The 15,486-nt window shown below is 38.6% G+C and overlaps 1 protein-coding gene across 3 annotated transcripts in view; it reads left to right on the top strand.

Moving 5' to 3' along the window:
* adgrb3 (adhesion G protein-coupled receptor B3) overlaps window positions 1-15,486 on the top strand; it is a 124,221-nt gene that overhangs the window by 71,337 nt on the left and 37,398 nt on the right. For all 3 annotated transcript variants that reach the window (XM_067609894.1, XM_067609893.1, XM_067609892.1), the window contains 5 exons: window positions 1,096-1,164; window positions 5,973-6,081; window positions 12,104-12,250; window positions 13,284-13,359; window positions 15,145-15,247. In XM_067609894.1, coding sequence (XP_067465995.1) covers window positions 1,096-1,164; window positions 5,973-6,081; window positions 12,104-12,250; window positions 13,284-13,359; window positions 15,145-15,247 — 504 coding nt within the window. The remainder of the gene's footprint in view (window positions 1-1,095; window positions 1,165-5,972; window positions 6,082-12,103; window positions 12,251-13,283; window positions 13,360-15,144; window positions 15,248-15,486) is intronic.

Genomic DNA, 15,486 nt, shown 5'->3' with positions numbered 1-15,486 from the left:
AATTTGAAGGAGGGGGCATGGGAAAAAAAATAAATTAAAGTACATAAAGAAAGGGGACATACATACGTAGTATTAAGATCAGTGATATTAGACATGCCACCAGTATATGAGATAGGATTTCATTGGCAGACAGCTTGTAATTCAGTTAAATAATTAAATTGCCAAAATGGTCACCTCACTTAATTATGCACTTCCAAAGCTCGGTGGTATTTGGACTACAGAATGTCAGGGATGTTCTTTTACTTAGTTTGCTGCTGGTTACATGCACATGTAGTCACAATCTCCACCGGATGGAAGGTGTATGGTCTGCTGCTTACATTCTCCAGATATAAAACCCAAATGTGTTGGCCATGGATGCGCAACCCAGAGCCCATTCAGTCATTTTCCCACCATTGAAAATGTATGAGATGAGGAAAGCATCCTGTCTCTGGTTATTGTGAGAGCTCTATAGTGTGTGTGGGCAGACAGGAGAGCAGTCAGCCAGCCCACCCCCTCCGTGTGTCTCTGCGCTAATGCAGTGTTAAAGTGGGCACATTACCACCAGAGGGAGCATAAGCATTCAAGTAGAAAACAAGATAGCCTGTGTCAAGAGAGAGCCACTCCCTCAGGCACATTGTAGACCAGACGAAATAACAAGGCTAAAGATCAGACAGGGGTCCTATTACTACTGCAGGCATGCACCCCAAGCAGCCCCTGCTTTCCACTGCCGAAGAAGACAATCCACACAGCTGCTCAAACATTCCCTTTCATCTTTTTTTCTGATTGCAGCTTGTGCTTCTCTCCTCTAGTGTTAAATCTTTGCTGAAAGCTGCAGGGGTTCAAGGTGTATTTTTGTAAGAGCTGATCCACAAATTCCATCTTTTCTCTGATGGGTTCAGTGGGAAATTTCTTGGTGCTACTGAGCCCTGCAGGGACCATTATTATTCCCCTGTAAAAATCCCTGATTTCCTGCAGGAATGTCAGTACAGTATTTTATCCATAGCAGTCCTTTCTGACTGCCTAGTGTTTATGTATCATGATTTTAAAAGCATCTTGCTGCAGTGCAACACTTGTGTGTGGGTGTATTACGTATTCTCCCTTTCATCATCTCCACAGAACTTCTTTCAAATCATCAGCAACCTCTTGGAGGAGGAAAATAAGGAGAAATGGGAAGATGCACAAAAGGTAAGCATGTTGCAGTGCACTTAGTAAATAATTCAGATCTCTGCATGAATGTTATGTGCTTCAGAAAGCGACTCAAGGCCTGTTTACATTGACTCTATATTAATGGCAGAGATAAAGAAAAGTCAGCGTAGTGTTGAGATAATGTTATACTTACACATATCGTGGTGAGAGGTCATTTAGCAGGTGTGACATCTGGCCTCATTTGGGGAGTTAGTTCCTCGGAGCTCCACTTGATGGCAGCAGCACTGCCATTGAGACTGTCCAACCATTAGCACTGCAGGACTCTTTCCTCCTGCACACAGATTGTTTCACCCAGCTGATACAGATCATGGCAACCAGAGTGATTAGACCATTACTTAAGTTGAATTTTATAACACACTGTCATACTTCAGGTTTAGATGTTTTATTGCTTGTTGTACAGTAGCTAAAAGTCTCCATGTGTGTCCTTCTCCGGTAAGTCAGCTCTGTCATAGAGAATCTGTATGATTAAAAAAAATTGTCTCAATATCCCGTACATATTTAGAGGCAACAGACTGCAGTACTGCAGTAATATGCTGTAGATCAAAATTTTGAGTACAGAACTCTTCCATGTTTATCCATGGAGATTGGCTTCTGGCTGCATCCTCTGTTGGACACATCTCTCAGCTTCAGAGGTGGCAGCTCTCAAAACTGTGACTGCTGTCTGAGACAACCTGAACCCTGAAATCACGCACATCCAGACTCTGACAGAGATACCATCTGTGATGACTGCGAGTCTGCAGAGGGCATCTGCTCTGTTGTCACCTTCACCGCTAAATTGGCTGAAATTAGGTATCACCTGCACTGACGCATGACTGAGAAGATGTCTTAAAATTACTCTGATCTTTTCTTTTGTCTTGGTTTCTCCATGCCTGGATAAAACTAAGATGGTAGGGGAATGCAAGCAGTTCAAGCTCTGCCAGGAGTGCCAGTCCTGGCTGTCTCTACAGGCAGTAATTACGTGTTTAGTCACTGCAGCTTTAGTTTGGCAGGCCCCAAAGGTAGGCTGTCGGTGAGAAAAGCTCACAAATGAGCAGTATCATCAGTAAGAATACGTCAGAGATAGAGACAGACAGAACAGAAGAAATATAGGAATAGGAAGAGTTGTCTCTGTGATTGAACATCCAGAAGAGATATGTGACAAGGTTAATTATTTCTAGTTATTACTGTGCCTGTCTGAGGAGTGCTGCTTCAGTTTCGGCACTCCACCAAGTGGCTTTTGGCTAAGCACTGTCATTTGATTTCAACAGACGATGCTTGGACTTCACAGTTATCAATTTTTCTCACTTGCTGGCTTTTTTTGCATTAATGAGTGTTCAGAGCTCAGTTTCCACATCACCCACACACTGCGTGCTGTGGACATTCAAAACCCTCACATGAAACACCTCACTATGAGGTTTTACTGGCTGTGGAATTGGCTCTGTGCGGAGATCACTATATATTCACCTCCTGTCACTGTTACCATGGCAAGGAAAGGAAGAGCTCTGTCTACAGAGCCTCCACTGCAGCCATTTCCCTGCGCCGCCTTCACATCTCATGGTTGCCATGGAGACCAGCAGAATGAGCATGACTGCACTGTGCGTCAGACATGCCGGAAGGGGCGACGTGATGTGCTTTTCTCCCCCACTATGGCTTTCACTCTGCTGTGTCAGAGGCTCTCAACTTCAGCATCACTGATCCGCTTGCCTGGCTTAGCAGCAGCACATGAAGAGGCATGTGCAAACACACAGAACACAAGGTGTTAGAGAGGAGGGAAATACCTGCCTCAGGTGTTTGTTGAATATCAACCCAGAGCGAGGTGCTAATTGCTAAATGCCACTCAAAGGCCTTCCTAATTGCCTGATATCGTCATTGTGTGGTCATACATTTGTTAAAGTCCTGCAATAATATTTGTATAACAAGACACATTTCTCTAACAGACATTTTGAAATGTGGTTACAGCCTTATTCTGTGTAGCTGATACTGCTGTAAAAGAGTGTGGCATAAATGTTGTTATGTATGGCACCGCTACCGCTAGTCCCACAATCAGCTTGCACATTGACCCAGTCAAAGGACAAAACTGGTGGTCCACAAATCAAAGCCTCTTATTAGATCTGACCCATCACCACCAGATTGGCAGCCAGGATAGTCGTCCAATCTTTTGAAGGTCAATTATTGGATTAGTGTGTCTTTGATTTATTGACTTGGAGGGAAGAGCTGACTGGACCAACAGTGTAAGTGGTGGAACCATGGAGCTGTCCATGGTGCTGAATTCCTGCCTCCGCATTCTCTCACTGAGAGCTGATGACCATGAAGCGGCACATGAACCAAAGCAATCACCCTTGACTTGGCAGAGCTTTTCAGAAGGGAAGCCAACCAGCAACTGTGTGTGCAAACCCAGCAGTTACGGCTTTCATGCTGATGTCACATGGATGCTTCATTTAGAGCTGCAACTAACGATTTTGTTTTTATGATTCTCTTGATTAAAAAAGCAAACAAGCCCATCACAATTTCCCAGAAAGAAATGTGTCATATTCATTTTTTTTTATTTTGTTCAACCAGCACTCAAAAACACAAATATACTTAGTTTTAGTTTTATTAAAATAGAAAATTAACAATTTTTCACACACAACTTTTGTCATTTTTTCTTAAAAATGATTATATTGTTGCCAATTTTCAATTGATCAATTAATTGATGAATTGTTTCAGCTCTAGATGATTCATTTGCAAATATATAAGAATGATATAACATTATGTCATATTGTGTAATTTTGTACTTTTTAAACAAATTTTAAACTCACTCTAAATGTCTGTAACACTGTGACCCTTTTCTAATACATTTCCTCTTTCTCTTTGTCTTTAATTCTTCTTTATTATTGCTTCACTTTTTATTGCTTGTAGCATAGCTCTAGGCTCATGGCAATGTTGACCTGTCTGTCTGTCCACTTGAAATATCTCAATAACTATAAACTGGATTGCCATGGCATATAGTACTGATATCTATCCTACAAAGGGGATGAATCTACATAACTCTGGCGATCCTCTGAATTTTCATCTAGCGCCACCAGCAGGTCACATTTATCACTTTTCACTTGTGAAATATCTTAATGGATTGGCGCAATATTTTGTACAGACATTCATGGTTCCCAGATGATGTATCCTAATTACTTTGGTGATCCCCTTTCTCTTCCTCTAGCACCACCATGAGGTTCACATTTGTGATTTTGATTAAAACATAAACTTTTGGAGAACTGCCAAGAAATGTGATCTAGACATTCATGTCCCCCTCAGGATGAATTGTAATCACTTTGGTGATCCCCTGACTTTTCAAGTAGCACCCGTTTTTATGTACTTTCTTACATAAGTAACTTCAGCATTAAAATATATATACAGTTCATGTAAATTATGGTGACACTTCATTTTACAGGTCAGTGAATTTCATTATCGTTATCCATTTTGACAAAGTATGAATACATATCTCAAATTCATGTGATCATATTATTAATTTCAACTGTCCACTGTACACTCAGTTCCATACAGTAATACAGTAGAGCATACAGCTGGTAAGAGAGCAGAGTACAGTACTTTTTGATAACAGTAAATGACCTATTTTCTTCTCTAAACAGGCAAATAGTAAACATGTTGTCCTGCACCAACAATGCAGTGCCACTCTTGGGTCAGTCAGTGGCAACACCGCTTTTTGCCACCTTGTGGCAGACACATAATAATGTAGCAAATGACAAACAATGAACGAATGGACCAAATCATAGTCCCCCTCTGCTTTCATCAGGTGGGAGACAATGGTAGATGCAATAGAAAAGCAGTTCAATTTTGGCTGCTCTCTCTGTCCAGCTTCCCTCATTGTCATTACATGGACAAGAACATGGTCAACTAAGGTTCTATAAATTTCATTAGAGATAAAAATTCATGCCCTTCCTCTTCCTCATCCTCATCTACCTCCTCTCATCCACACTCTTTCTCTTCTTCTAGCTCTCTCCTCATTGTTGGCATCCACTGTTCTAAAACATGTAAACTCCCCTGCGGCCCTTTTATGCATCTGATTGTTCGTTGAACAGTAAAGCTTGGTATTGTTTATATCCTGAAGACTGTGTGTTAATTGTGTTTAGTTGTAATGATTTGAGTTCTGTATACTGAATGACTGCTCTCTACATGAAAACATGATCTTACTCTGCTGTATAGATATACTTGTATTTAGGATTTTGCAAAAACGGTTCACAAATCTGCAATTTGTGTGAAAACAGGTGAATAGTGCTTAGTCATTGGTCGAAAGAGTCTATGTGTTGGTAGCTCATCATGTTTGGTTCATACATACAGTTTCAGCATGTAAGCGATTGTGAAAAACCGTATCATAACTGCTTATTAGGAAGTAGCAGAATATATATTTTAAATAATGTTGGGATAATTTACGATACATTTTGGTGTAAATGGGGTAATTTTTAAGAAATTTCAAAGAAGTTACTTACTAATTATTATGTACTTATTTATTACCTGCTTCTAGGGAAAAAGCGGAAAATAATTGTTAAATAATGGCAGGGTAATTTTCGATAAATTTTGGGGTAAATGTTGCAGTAATATCAAAGAAATTTCAAATAAGTTACTTGCTAATTATCACCTTCTTACCATGAAATTAATGGACCTGTAAAAAGAAATGTTACTCTGTCTTTCCCTATTCTTATTTTATACTTTCCACTTTCGTTCCCCCAGCAATACCAAGTACTGCTGCATTTTGTGAAATCATGGCAGCTGTGTTGAAATTGAACGCATCTTCTCATCTTTTTTATCTTGTCCAGATCTATCCCGGAGCAGTGGAGCTCATGCAGGTCATAGAGGAATTCATCCACATCGTTGGACTGGGCATGAAAGATTTCCACAATGCCTATTTGATGACTGGGAACTTGGGTAAGATTCAGCCCACTTTTCCTCCCAGCCCATCGCCGCTGAGCTCGTTTTACCATTTATTTCTGCTTGACATGGACACATAATCCCTGCTCTCTGCTGACTCCTTGTGTCAATTTCCCCACCATCATTAATTTAGGATAAATGGTGCGTGGTAAGGGTGGGCGAGTAAAATTACTGCAAATCAATAATGTAAATTAAAACTGAGCTTGTGGTCTTAATGTGCTAAATTCCTATGAAAACACTTAACCCCCAATCCAATATCAAGAGCGTTCAGTATGGGAGCCCCCCACCAGAGGAAAGCTCTTTTTTAACTAGAGCCATAAGGAAAAAATGCACACAGTATTCCTAAAATATAAGGTATTTTTTAGATTTAGATTTGAAGTAATACAAGCTAAATAAAAACCACAGGCAAGTTTTTGAAGTAATTTATAATTATAAATAGTATTAAAATAACAAGTGCAGAAGATTGTTTTCACCTGTTTCCACCATATCTTTCATTCATTATAGACATTTTTTTTCTCCATCCATAATTTCAAAGGATTAGCAAAAATCAAATAATATATTTGTGGTATATTTGAAGGTGATGTCATTCTGTTTGATGTAGCACTATACTGCAGTTCTTTGAGAAAGACTTGATTAGCAGAGCATACCCTAAAGCATGTTGTGCAGAGGTGCAGCAACATAAAAACAATTGTCAGTTCCTTGTAAATTGGCAGTGTTTGAAAAAATATTGAGGGAGTGTCTGATAAAAGGCCATAAAATCGGAAGTGAAATTACAAGTTAGTGTTTGCAGCTGTAATGAACTTGCAAATATTTTTGGTCCAGATTGTAAGTCTGGAATTATTCTCTGGAAAAAAAATCTCTGGATATGAATCTTTGAGCAATATTTCTTTTCCCTAATGTTCTTATGGGCTCTTTTAGCTTCTGTTGCATCTTGGACAATCTGAGGTCTCAGACCCTGTCCCTTGTATTCTTTACAATAGCTAACATTTGACCCACTTATAGGAAAAACTCTCACGCAGTGGCTCTTTGTGGTATATGATTTCCATAATAATGAATAGGAAGCCCTCAAGAATAGCATACCAAACATGGCACGATGAATGCACCCATCAAAATGCCATTATGAAAAACCATGAGAGGCAAATTAAGTAATGGACACTTGGAAATAGGGCTTGAATACCTTTCATAATGCCAAACATTAATGACTTTTTTCACAGATGTGAGAATATTTCTGTGCCCTTCCCTTCTCCTATTTTATACTTATTCCAATTTGGCTTAATGGTAGTTGTCCAATCTCATTGCCACTTCCTCCTCTTTATGCTCAAAAAAGTATTAACACATGACCCCTGCTTTATACACAATATGCAATCTAATCTGTGAAACTGACTCTAAATTAATAGTTAAGTGTTTTAACAAGATTTAGACAAATTCCTTGAACAGCAGTTTGTATTGTACAGCTAAACTATGACATACTTGACTCTTATTGTATCAGTCATCCATATGACTGTTTGGCCTCTGCTCAAAACCTGAGGACTTTGGATTAAACTGTGTCAATCCATCAGACATGTTATGACAGAAAATCTTTTAGTAAACATGGAGGCTGATGCAGCTCTGCATTGTGTTTCAGTCTTAAAGATAGCACTGACTGGCATAAACAGGGCTCCTACTTAGAGGACTTTACTGAAGTTATTGCGTGTTTTTTTGTTTTTGTTTTTGTTTTTTTGTTTTTAATTTTCTGCAAATAACATATAATTTACTGCTTACATTTTCCAAGAATATTTTCACCTTTCAGAATGTTTTTTTCTACCTTCCAGGAAACCCTTAGTTTCTATTGATTTCATACAGCATGAGAAACTTGACTTAAGCAAAATCATCATAATGGCCTTATGCATATTTTCATTAAAATTAGCCTGATACTGTATTTAAAGGGGCATCAGTTTGAAAATGAATTTGACTGTTGAAAAGTCTGCCCTGCATTATAAATACAATATAATTTTGACACAAATACATGTAGACATACAGTGTTTACTCATCAACAAACAGTTATTTTCATTATAGATTAATTTGTAGATTATTTTCTTAATTATTCAATTAATTGTCAAATCTGAGTTGTCAGAAAGTAAAAATGTGCATTATCATTTCCCACAGCTCAAAGAGATGTATTCAAATGTCTGTTAGACTGTCCAAAGATATGTGGTTTACTGTCACATGAAAGCAACAAATCTTCAGATTTGAGAAGCTGGAGACAGAGAATTTTTGGCATTGAAAAATTATTAAATGATTATTGGATTATCAAAATGGTTGCCGATTAATTTTCTGTCAATCGACCAATCACTGCAACTCTTGCTGCGATAGATAGACTGCAAGTTTTCATTTGTCTACTGAAATAATGGAAAATACTGTCTGCCTGTGGGATGGGAAAAACATATTCACTAAGTCTAAAAGATTAATAATGTTTGGCAACAGTATCATGTATTTGTAAATTTTTAGTAAATTGGTTAAACATACTGATCACCCTAATGAGGAAAATTCAGTGTAATCACTGGTATTTTTTTTAACTCAAACATGACTTAAGCACTGGAGCTATTTTGAGAAAACCTGCAGGCACTGAGATCGCTGCTAAAATAAGTGTGAAGAAACCTGGCAGAGAACAACTTGTTACTGACTGGATCAAAACATTGTAATTATATCAGTAACAATTGACTTTTGCTCTCATCTTGCAAAAATGTCTAAGTGAAAAATATGTGTGTGCTGATAAAGCAGGTTAAGAAAGAAAGTTTTTCAGCCACACTTCTAGGACTAGAAATAGTTTATTTGTCAAGTTTTATTAAATCATTTGTTTTTCTTAGTTCTTCACAAGTGACTAAAGGGCTTTCAGACAGAATGTGTTTAAAGTATGCACATCAAAAGTATAAAAGTAAAAAGGCACAGCGAGGAGCCATCTTCCTCTTTACTCTGATTGTACCTTGTTAATGAGCTGCAGCAGTGTTGAGTCCTTGGACAATATATCTCTGCATAGTTTGAAACCTTTTTAGTGTTCATCTTTTATAGTGGTACATTGCGTCCTGTAGATTTTCTCCCCATTATAGTAAAAGGCTTGGCGTAAATTGTGTGAGGGGCCTAATTATTTTATTTTTCTTTTCTATGTGTGAGGAAAAGACATAATTTGAGGCCGTGTAAGGTTTATGTACCATTTTTCTGTTTGTACATTACATGATAGGGAAAAAAACAAGCTTTGTGATGCCTCATTTAAAAGCAACATTATTTTCCATCAAACTCTTGAGGATCATGTCTTACTTACTATGTACAGTAAATGTTGGAAGTACAGCATAGTTACCATTTCTATGGGGCAGGCAGATTTCTGAAGCCACTTTTTGGAAAATTTTAGCATAGAGTCTGAGGGGCCATTTGGCTTTTGAGCAATTATTTGAAGATCTAGCAGTAATGAGCTGCCTCTGGCTAGAATCAACCAGAGCCTTACTGGCTGCTGTTGAAAAATATATATTAAAAAGTCTTGTAGGGAGAAATTCTGAGCCAAAGAACTGACTAAATGTTTCACCAGTTTGTTGTAAATGTAAAGAAAAATGCTGCTTTAAAAAGAAATCAAACTCAGATTTTTTTTATAATAAAAAAACATTAATATAACATTTTAAACTGCATTAATTCAATCACATTTTACTGTGGATTTTAAAAATTTGTCAATATACCAAAATCAATTTCGATGATACATGACTGAGACATGCATCCCAGAGTTTTCAGATTAATTATTTTATCCCTGGACACAGCACAGACTTTGGGAGCTAGCCATACTGTAATTTCAGCTCAGACCACAGTACCTTGGTGGCCACATGGCCCTTTTGATTAGAGGAATGGAAAGTTTTGTGGATACATCAGTGGAAGCCAAATGGAGAGCATCTGGCTGAGTAAGATATTGCGGCATCATTTCGTCACTAATTTATGGCAGCCTCTTGACACCTAGATAAATACTGACTGTCACCGGTGCATCGTCCTCTGTCCTCCTACTTTTAGTCAAATAACCTTGATTGCAAAAGCTCTCCAATTCAGCAACTTATTCTCTCTCCTTACAAGCAAACACTTGGAGGACAAAGTGAGGCTTGGGACATGTTTGAAAATTAAACACTGCTTTGAAAGTGGAGTACATCATGCACTTTTGACATTATTGGCTCTCTCTTGTGAGGCTGTATTCCACGATGGCTGAGAGAACATTTTGACAATAACAGTGATCAATTGCAATTGCACTCACACATATGATGGCTGCAAAAGCTGATTGATTGATTTGTAACTTTGACAGTTTATTGAATGCTGAATCTCTTGTGAACACATTCAGACATAATGAGTGATACTATAATTCCTTGTCATGAAAATAAGCAAAATATTCTCGGTGCACTGAATTGGTGCTCAGAAGCATCACAATCCTAAATAATCGCTTTATTTGTGTTGTCTAGCCCCATCAGGCAAATGCAAAGCCCCATTTACCTGCAGAATTACCCAGCACTCTGAAAGACAGTCCTCCTAGCACCCTTGATGCCCCGTCGTGACTAAAACCACAAACACAAAAACACATGCACACACATACAACTGCTGCTCCCAACATCTGGTGCTGTGAGCAGGCCTCTTCGCAAATGGCGTGTCTCGTGGTGCTCTGTGATTTCATGCCCGTCACAAACACACAGACACACCCTCGCCGTCACAGATTTCACTCAGACATGGAGACTTGCCAGGATTCAAATTGTATTATTGGCAGAGCACAACGAACAATACAGCTTTTGCATCAATGGTAGGATTAGCCTCAGATTCCCCTCTCTGAAGCACCACCTGACTGGGACTGGATGTGATACCAGGTAGAGAACAGTGCAGCTTTATCCTCCCCTTGTAATGCTGAGGCCTTTTCAGTTGATCCCAGGAATTTGCCTTGTCGTCGTCGTAGTGCATGGACAGGCCTTTTATGGCACGTCAGCAGGGAGGTGGGAAAAGGAAAGAGCGATTAAGGAGATTACCTGTCTGCCAGTTGCCAGGTGCCAGTTGTAGCTCTGTTTATGCACTTTTTGGTGATGTGTACATGAAAGCATTAAAGGCCCAATCAGGGATTTCTCTGACATATAAATTAAAATGATATTTACATAGACAATTTAGTTTGGTTTACAGGTAAAAAGTAAGGTTTTCTGTGTTCCTCATTTCATCATACTTTAAAATACAGATCTATTATTACACTCCTATATTTACAAAAATTACATGTAAACAAATTTTTAACAGCATCTGTACATTGATAACTAGCTGTTGTATTGTGTTAACCAGAGTATTTACAAAGCTGCTGATCAGTATGGGAATGAGAGCAGGCTCTAACCCTGTGTTTTTTAAATATGGATTAGGGATTGTGCCTTTAATAGTAAAGAGAAAGCCAAAGTGGTGTAACATGACCACTGAGGGAGGATAGTTTTAACTCTGACAGCAAGCAAAGCAGAGATTTAGCAGGTTTTGGGTGGAGACAGAGTGTACAGCGAAGTAAAACTTTTAACTGCTACACAGTGGGAAGTTTTAAGCTTTTCAGCCTGTGTGAAGTTTAGAGGCTTCCTGGTTACAGATTTGTTAACTTGTGTGAGTTTGGTTTATATTAAAAAAGACAGACAACCTCGCTCAATATGGTATCAATTCAAAACACATTCTCTAATCAACAGGTTACTGTGAGTGATGAAATTCAGGTAGGTTTGCAGGATATGAAATTTCTTGATTAGCATATTTCTTGATTAGCAAATGAGCAAAAATAAATGACTTCTAAAACATGGATATGGAAATACATAAACACATGAATCTGTGTGTGAGTTTAGCCTTATACTTCAATTTATAATTTACATGTACAAAATAATCACATTTTCATTTCATTTTCGTTTCTGGGTTGAATCACTCTCCATGAGACACAATCTACTAACACAAACACATAAATTGTCCAAAGCATATTGATCACCAGTATTTCCTCACTGGTCTGTTTGTTTGGTTTCTGCAGTGGCCAGCATCCAGAGACTTCCAGCAGTGTCTGTGATGACTGACATCAACTTCCCCATGAAGGGTCGTAAAGGCATGGTCGACTGGGCCAGGAACTCAGAAGATAAAGTGGTCATCCCAAAGGGCCTCTTTGTTTCCCAGTCAGCAGGTGACTGAATGTATTTCACAGAGCCATCCAATATTTAGTCCACCAGGCACAGTCTTCATGTGTAAACTTTATTTGTCTTGCGATTTTCCTATTTTTTTATATACATACATATATGTACATATATAAAAATATAAAACCTGCAGTAACATCTAGAGTCTGCAGAGCGAATTGTAGTGGAAATGCAGGATTAATGCATAGTGAATACATAATGACGAATTCAGTGGCCACTGCTGAGGAATGGAAAATAAATATCTTGACATGTCAGCAAAAGCTGCATGATTTTAGTTGAATTGCTTTGTCTGAAATCTTACAATAAGACGTTCACACAGACACATCAGTCTTCTGCAGAAGGTATTTACTTAATGTTTTATGCTATGCCGCCCCTTGTTTTTTGAAAGTAAAATAATGCTACAAGCCTTTGTACAAAGCCAGTTTGCTTGCCTGTGCTTGTTCAGTTGCTGAGTTTTCCAATCGACTCAGCATTTTCAGCATCCTTTCAAACACTGCCAGTTGCCGCTGTATATATATATATTGCAATCCAGAGCCAGACAATTTGGTTAATTAGTGTAATCAGTCTTATCTGGAATATATCAAAGATAACAAAACAAGGGATGGATTAGGAATGTGTGCCCCGTGCCTAATCCCAGCCACTTTCATTTGGACAGAGTGAGAAGCTGATTCTCAGCGAGACTTTGGCACTTCTTATACTGGAGTCAACAAAGTCTGTAACAGTTGCAAAAAGTCCCTGTCAAAAAAAAATCTTTCTTCCTTAAAGTGTCACTGGCAGAAATTGCATTAGCACTACAAACTAGCAGGTTGATTTCAACCAAGTGTTACTCCCAATTAAAATTTAATTTCTTCTTCCTATTATTGCAAGGCCAAACTTACGGTATTAGACATTGTATGGACATTTTGAATACTTACCTTTTAACTAAAAATCTGGCTTGATACAAGTGGACCTTGTGATATTGTGATATTTTGTGTCAATATAAAAACCAATGGTGTTAGTTAATTGTTTCATTTTTTCCTCTAGATATGGAAGGATCGCCCGTCTTCATTTTGGGAACTGTTCTTTACAAGACTCTTGGACTCATGCTACCTTCACCAAAGTAAGTGCAGCATATCTCCTGGCTGTATTTTCCGGTCTGCTGGCAAGAGGAAATATGAGACAGATTTAATCCTTTGAAAGCTGCAGATGTGTCCATTTTTATTCATAGTAGTAGATCAAGTCTTAAAAACATGCCGTGCCTGACCTCGGTGTCCCTGAAATCTTTCACTTTAAAGACACAAAATTAAAAGTTTCCAAAAGGGAGAAAGAGAAGATCAAATACTTTTTGCTGTTCTGCTTAGTTAAAGTTAAGGATTTTTAAGGATACTTTCCATTTATAATTGTTCTAGTTTTGTGTGTTTTGTCTAGTGCAGTCGTTTTGAATGCTCATATAAAACTTGGAGGAATTAGTGTGTTTGTGTTGACTCTAATCTACTTAATTAAACATACTTACTGTTGCATGGAATATGTAGTTAATTAGGGATGACATTAGTGCCTGGAAAAAGCAGTGGGATGTCCCAAATCAACACCTGGTGTCAGACCCCAGTCAACAAGTCCCTGGCACCAGCGTCCCAAGGACAGAGCGGTCATTCCAGGACCGGCCAGGCCAGCTGTCACAGGTGGAGCAGCAGCCCTCTGTGCACATGTGGAGAGGATTTCATAATGGGACACCGAAGCCTGCCCTCTCCACACTAACAGGAGGATAAGCAGAACAAGGGGTGTTAGACTTGAGGGTTTTGCCAAATGTTAAGCTTGTGAAGTTTCAAGGAAGAAAATAACTTTCTTTCTACTAAATGTCAGAAGTTTTTCGGTGAACTTAGAGTGGAGAATTTGTCCATTTACACCATTGATTTCCTTTCTTTAAGTCCAGAAAACCGACTCAAACCATATGAAAAAGACAAAAATATTCTCAGCACAAGTGGTGCTGGTAGGACAGGGGGCTGCTGCCGTCTCACCTCTACTTTCCTTTGTGGAGTTGACAGTTTTCTTCCTTGTGGGAAGTGCTCATGGATTTCAGCTTCTAATAGAGAGAATATTCTGTCAACTATACAATAGCTGGAGAGGGTTTTTGAAGCAGGGCTATAATGCCAGATCTTAAAAGCGTAGGATACAAAGAAGCATTTCGTTCAGTTTGGGCGAGCCTTTGATTTGTACTCCCTGTTTTCTGTCGTGCTTGGATGTTTTGAACACCATTACTGGCAAACATACTCTATAGCTGCTTTCACATCTAATGGGCAGCTTTTTAGTCCCCTCCTGTTATTGAGTGTGTGATATTTGGTGTAGTATTCGATACAAGCTGCACTAGAGAAAATATCTTAGCCTAATAGTACTGGAGTAGTTTAAGAATTAATTCAGGGGACTTGCACTCCAAATTAGATTAGATTAGCCAGCAGAGAGGAACTTTAAATTCAAAATATGTGCACAAAATCTTCTCAGAAACCCCAAATCAGGTTTTAATACCAGCATTCCTTATAGATCCTACATAAGTCTCACTGACTCTGAACTTAAACCTAATCCTTAAGTGTTATTGCACTTCACAGAGCATAAAAAGACACCTCGGATGTTTGAAGTAAAATCAGGTTTAAGGCTTTGACCGCTGGAGATGTTGTATTATGTTCATCCTTTATATCCATAAGCATGATATAACAATTATAGGGATATCCAGTATGATAGCACAGTCAAGCTTATATAGCCTATCAAATTTGAGCCTCTGCTTTATCGCATTGTGTTAGAAAGTGAGGTAGATAGTTCAGGGTTTGACCCTCAATGACAAATTAAGTGTGACAGGGCCGTCCAAGAAATTTGATTCATTCTCTCATTTTTTGGGTATTTCTGTTTGACTCAGGAACCACACCGTTGTGAACTCCAAGGTCATTGCTGTGACAGTCAGACCAGAGCCCAAGGCAACAGAGTCCCACCTGGAGATTGAACTGGCTCACCTGGCAAATGTAAGCACCAAAGTCATTCTGTCACTTTGAGTCACAGTAGCTAACATCTTTGTTTAGATCAAAATGCTGCTTTCATCCACAAATGTTGCTTTTCATGCTAGTTTTGGTATAAAACACAAAAGGTTCTTTTTTTCAGCACTGTAGAAAGAGTTGTTGTCTGAATGTTCCACAGTGACCACAGCACATATCACCTCCCATTAGCCTACACACAATGGTGGTTAATTGGCTTGATAATTAAT

Source organism: Thunnus thynnus, chromosome 14, assembly GCF_963924715.1.
Source record: "Thunnus thynnus chromosome 14, fThuThy2.1, whole genome shotgun sequence".
Classification (NCBI taxonomy): Eukaryota; Metazoa; Chordata; class Actinopteri; order Scombriformes; family Scombridae; genus Thunnus; species Thunnus thynnus.
The sequence above is the reverse complement of the archived record's forward strand: the minus strand, read 5'-3'. Positions and strand labels throughout refer to the sequence as shown.